A 4,435-nucleotide genomic window follows, 5' to 3' on the forward strand; every position below is an offset into this window, starting at 1 on the left:
TTAAAATCAGTTATCACTGCTTAGTGAATCGCTCCCAATGTCTGCCATGATGGAGCTGTGTGGGGTCCATGCTTCTGAATGGGACCCCCCACAGCGTTAATAATTTGTTACCACGACCAGAGCGGTTGCATGATTATGGTACCAAAGACATTAAAGCTTACATCATCTGTTCTACTTTTCACTTTATAATTATTTTTCTTTATTTCACTCTAATTTTTTGTTTTCACTAGCCTGCTTTGCCTTTCACCTTCTGTTCTTTCGCAGTCCTGTCTATAACTGTTCCTAAGCTGCCACTTACTCTTTTTAAAAGTTCATCTCATTATAACAATTCCCTTTTTTATTTAGGGGTTTAGCCTGGGGAAGGGTGTCTTTGCTTTTCCCCCTAGACATGCAATCACACTCCCTTTAGGAGCCCTAGGCCCCCACTGAGCAACCCAGTAGTCCAAGGAACTGAGGTACTCCCTGGGTGGGGTGGATGGTGAGGGAGGAAATATCAGAGGATGGAGACTTTTGGACACTATAATATCGTCACAGAAACACTTTAATTTTTTTTCCTCCCCTGCCTGTCATTTTCTAGTAGCACCTGCGGTGGACTATAAATGGCCCGCGTTCCCTATATTCTTCCTGACGGATCCAGCAGGACTGAAAGGACTTGAGTGATGCCAGGATTGAACCACCCATCCAAGTGGAATATTTGCTTTCCGGCACTGACAGGATATTGGATTTGTGAGCGTGAGACTGGAAATGGAGGAAATCTTTGGAGAACCGTTCGTAGAAACCATTGAAGAGAGAAGATCCTCCACACAGAAGGATATTGTCGTACATTTCCTTCTTAATTTCAACTGGGACCTTCTTCATGCTCTTCAGAGCCATTTGATGAATGCCCATAACGTCTATCCCAGCCATGGAGGGTGGTTGGAATAACTCTTCTGGACACAGGAACCTCTCCTTTCCAATGGCTATGATGTGTCCATCTGGAAGTTGATAATCAACCAGGTATTCATTTTCAGGGAGTTTCAACTCGCCCTCCAAATCCACAGCCACATAGCAGCACTTCAGCTTGATGTCCTCAATGATGTGCCGGTCCTTCTCGCTGAACGAGTTTCCGGACTTCTGGAGGAGTTTCATCAGGTGGGTGGTGAGGTCTGTGCCAGCTATGTCCAGCCTTTCAGTGGCATGGGGAAGGTTGTAGCCCTGGTGAACGGGCACCGTGTGGGTAACACCATAGCCAGACTCCACCACCAGGCCCCCGGTTTTGCCGTAGGAGTAAGTAGACAGCACTGACTGGTAAGCAACATACATTCCAGGGCAGTTCATAGACTCAAAGACAACCTCCACCATCTTCTCCCGATTGGTTGTGGGGCTCAGTGGAGGGTCTGAAATCAAGAGGGCATGTTCCTCCAGAGGCACCTTGAGGTTATGGTAGTACATGTGTCTCCACAAAGTCTCGGCTGCGTCCCAATCCACGATGATGCCATGATGCACCGGTTCAACGATTCTCAGGTCCGGTTCCACCCAAGCTGCCTTCCCAACATATGAGGAATCTCGGATATTCTCAGTCCTCAAAGTCTTCTCCAAAGGGTAACCTACCACAGTGGCCATTATGCAGTTTGGCTTTGCTTCACCAGCAAAACCCGCCTTGCAGCTGCCAGTGCCAGTGTCAATCACCACGGCTGCTGTCTTCTTGACGGGGAGCTTTGGTTTGGGATCAGTTTCAGCCTCTGAAGTGTAGGTCATCCTGTCTGAGGGCCCAGGGGATTTGCTGGCGCCCTTGAATATTGAGCGTTTTCTGGACCCTGCTGAAGACTGAGATTTTGGGCTCCTTGGATACATTTTCCAAGCAAGGTCTAAGTGGACTTTGTCAATGTGAGAGAAGGTCTAATGGACTATCTGTTCGAGAAGATTCACCATGAGCTGGTGCCAAGATTCCAGCGATGTCATAAAGGGAATGATGTAATCATCTGATATTCTCTCTCTGAAGAATTATCTTACCCCATCACTTCTGTAAGTCTCTTTGCAATCTGGTGCTTAATGAGATTATGAAATGCCTCATGAGACTGCAAGGGTAAGAAGGCACCACTGGAGTTTGGTTACCCTTAATAGTTCTCCTGAAAAAAATAACATTGTTCTTACACTGTTCCTAACTACTGTGCTCCTTTACAGAGTAAATGTCCGTTTTCTCTGTCACTATTCCTTGCTTCTGTTTTTATAATTGTGATTATCCCTTTTCTGTCAATTGCTCTCGCCACTCTGTCCCTCTTTTACATCATGATAGTTGTGCCTTTTTTTCTGTCAGTGACCCCTTTATCTGCTCTCTAGTCACATTGCATATCCTCCTTCATATCGTCACTTTCCTTTTCCTTTGTCACTGTTTTTTTCATGTCATCATAAAGATGCAGTGGCGCTGGACTGTCCTCGCGTTTTAATTACACAAATAGACATCAAGAAATTAAAGCTGCAGTTCAGTCAATATCCTGCATGTGTGCTTTTTTAATCAATCACTTCTGTAGTAAGAAAAAATACTTTTAGCATTTTCTGTTTTTAAAAAAACAACTTTGAAAGACCAATTTTCTTGTATTCTATTTTAACAGCCATTTGGTAAGGCACTGCTCCTTCATGTCCTGTCACAAGCCCTGGCACACCCCTTTGTCAGCCCTGCCCTCCCTCTTGCACATGTCAGTGCAGGAGGGCTCATGAATATTCATGAGCTTCCACTGACTGACAGAAGCAAATAAAAACATACTGTATGCCAGCTCTAATTATGGCACCAAATTTTGCCTACAGTATCAATACATAGAGAACGGGTTGACTGGCAGCTATACAGTTCTTTACGTAATAAGAGATTGCACACATGAAACTATTGAAGTAAAAAAAAAAAAGACTGAACTGCAGCTTTAAGGTAGTTAATACTGTATTTTCAGATTCTCCTCCCTATTAAAAGCAATCTGTGTCTGTCATGCTTGTTCCCAGGTTGGATTTTTCTGTTAGCCTGTCACCCTTTCATAACATGCAGTGATGGAATTGTCCTTGTTTAACATATAGGAGAGGTTAAGGAAGGGAGGCTGACAACTTTAATTCTAAAGGTTAGCGCCTCAAAAGTGCACATGGCACAGAGAGGAAGGATATAAATGTTGTGTGTGTCAACTTGAGACTGTCCCCTGGTCTCCACTGCTGGGTACAATGTCTTGCGCCCCCTTTTTTATATGTTACGTGGTTTTACCGGCCCCGTTGGTTGACAAGAGTAAGTGGGAGCAGCAGAGTTAACCAACGATCGGAGCACTAGTTTAATACCCACCAGCACAGCCTCGCTGTAAATTTGGGTACAATGTCTGCCACAATCACGTTGCGTGGGGTTTAATCTTTCGGAAGGGACCCTCCACAGCGTTATGCCACCTGGGCCCCGATCGATGCTGTCACGGGACCGTGAGCGGCCGCGGAAACACAAACATCTACTACTAGTACTTCATCCACTAGCAATGGGAGATCTGCAAACACATCTCCACAGAAACTATAATCCACACAGCATGTCAAAGAATCATAGAAGTAAAAGGATCATTCACCTGCAAATCAAGCAATCTAGTATCTCTTACTGAATTTATGACATTACCTTATATCAAGTATGTTGGGTTAACCAAACAAGCCCTCCATAAAAGGATGAAAAGATGCACCATATCTGACCTTAATACGAGGACACCAGTGGGTCAGCACTTTCCTACCCATACATTCATCCACTGATTATCTGTATTACTTCTGAAGGGTAACCAACTACACTAAGGTCAGAAGGTCTTTTAACAGTAGACTGTAAGCTACATAGAGGCTTATTCTATTGGTTTGGCCATGCATGAGTATCAAATTAGCGCTATCGAATAAGCCATGTAGAAGGCAAGTTTTTTCCCACCACCTTGTCAGTCTAATCAACTTATTTACAAAGATTCAATCTCCCTTGAAGAAACCATTTTTACTTATTTACAGCTTATGTAAAAATGAGTCATGTAGAAAATTGGCACAACCATAGCGCTATACAGAAAATACATCAAAACTTCGAAAAGTCCCCTAGGTGAATACGATACCAATGAAAAGTATAGTCCAAAGTCCTGCAGCCCAGAAGACTTTAAGGTCTGTTCAAACTCCTCCTTGATTGAAATGCGAAAAATTATAGTCCTCCTTGGTGCTGGAACCTGGATTGATGATGCTGTTTTTCTCCAATAGATATAGAGGGAAGATAATACAGTCGTGCTTCAATAAAGTGATTTGATATACTGTATTGTTTATTATTCACCTTATAATTAATTTGTCTGAGTATTCCTGAACACTTATAAACAGAATCTTTCTATAACAAGTTAAGACAACTCCCCGTGTTCTAAATGTATAGATCCTCTCTCCCCACTTGAGGGCAGTATGACAAAAATTAACTAGGATAATATAACCTCTAGGG

The 4,435-nt window shown here is 43.3% G+C and overlaps 1 protein-coding gene across 1 annotated transcript; it reads right to left on the reverse strand.

Annotated features, from left to right (window-relative positions):
* Nucleotides 1-573: 573 nt before the first annotated feature.
* LOC142490970 (actin-1-like) lies at nt 574-1,989 on the reverse strand. The gene has a single exon (XM_075593335.1). The coding sequence runs from the start codon at nt 1,831-1,833 to the stop codon at nt 574-576; it is 1,260 nt and encodes a 419-aa protein (XP_075449450.1). The 5' UTR covers nt 1,834-1,989.
* Nucleotides 1,990-4,435: the final 2,446 nt, after the last annotated feature.

The sequence above is a fragment of the Ascaphus truei genome, chromosome 3 (assembly GCF_040206685.1).
Source record: "Ascaphus truei isolate aAscTru1 chromosome 3, aAscTru1.hap1, whole genome shotgun sequence".
Taxonomy (NCBI): Eukaryota; Metazoa; Chordata; class Amphibia; order Anura; family Ascaphidae; genus Ascaphus; species Ascaphus truei.

What these genes read in the sequence shown, in the direction of transcription:
- LOC142490970 (XM_075593335.1), bottom strand. Translation starts at nt 1,833, where the DNA reads ATGTATCCAAGGAGCCCAAAATCTCAGTCTTCAGCAGGGTCCAGAAAA.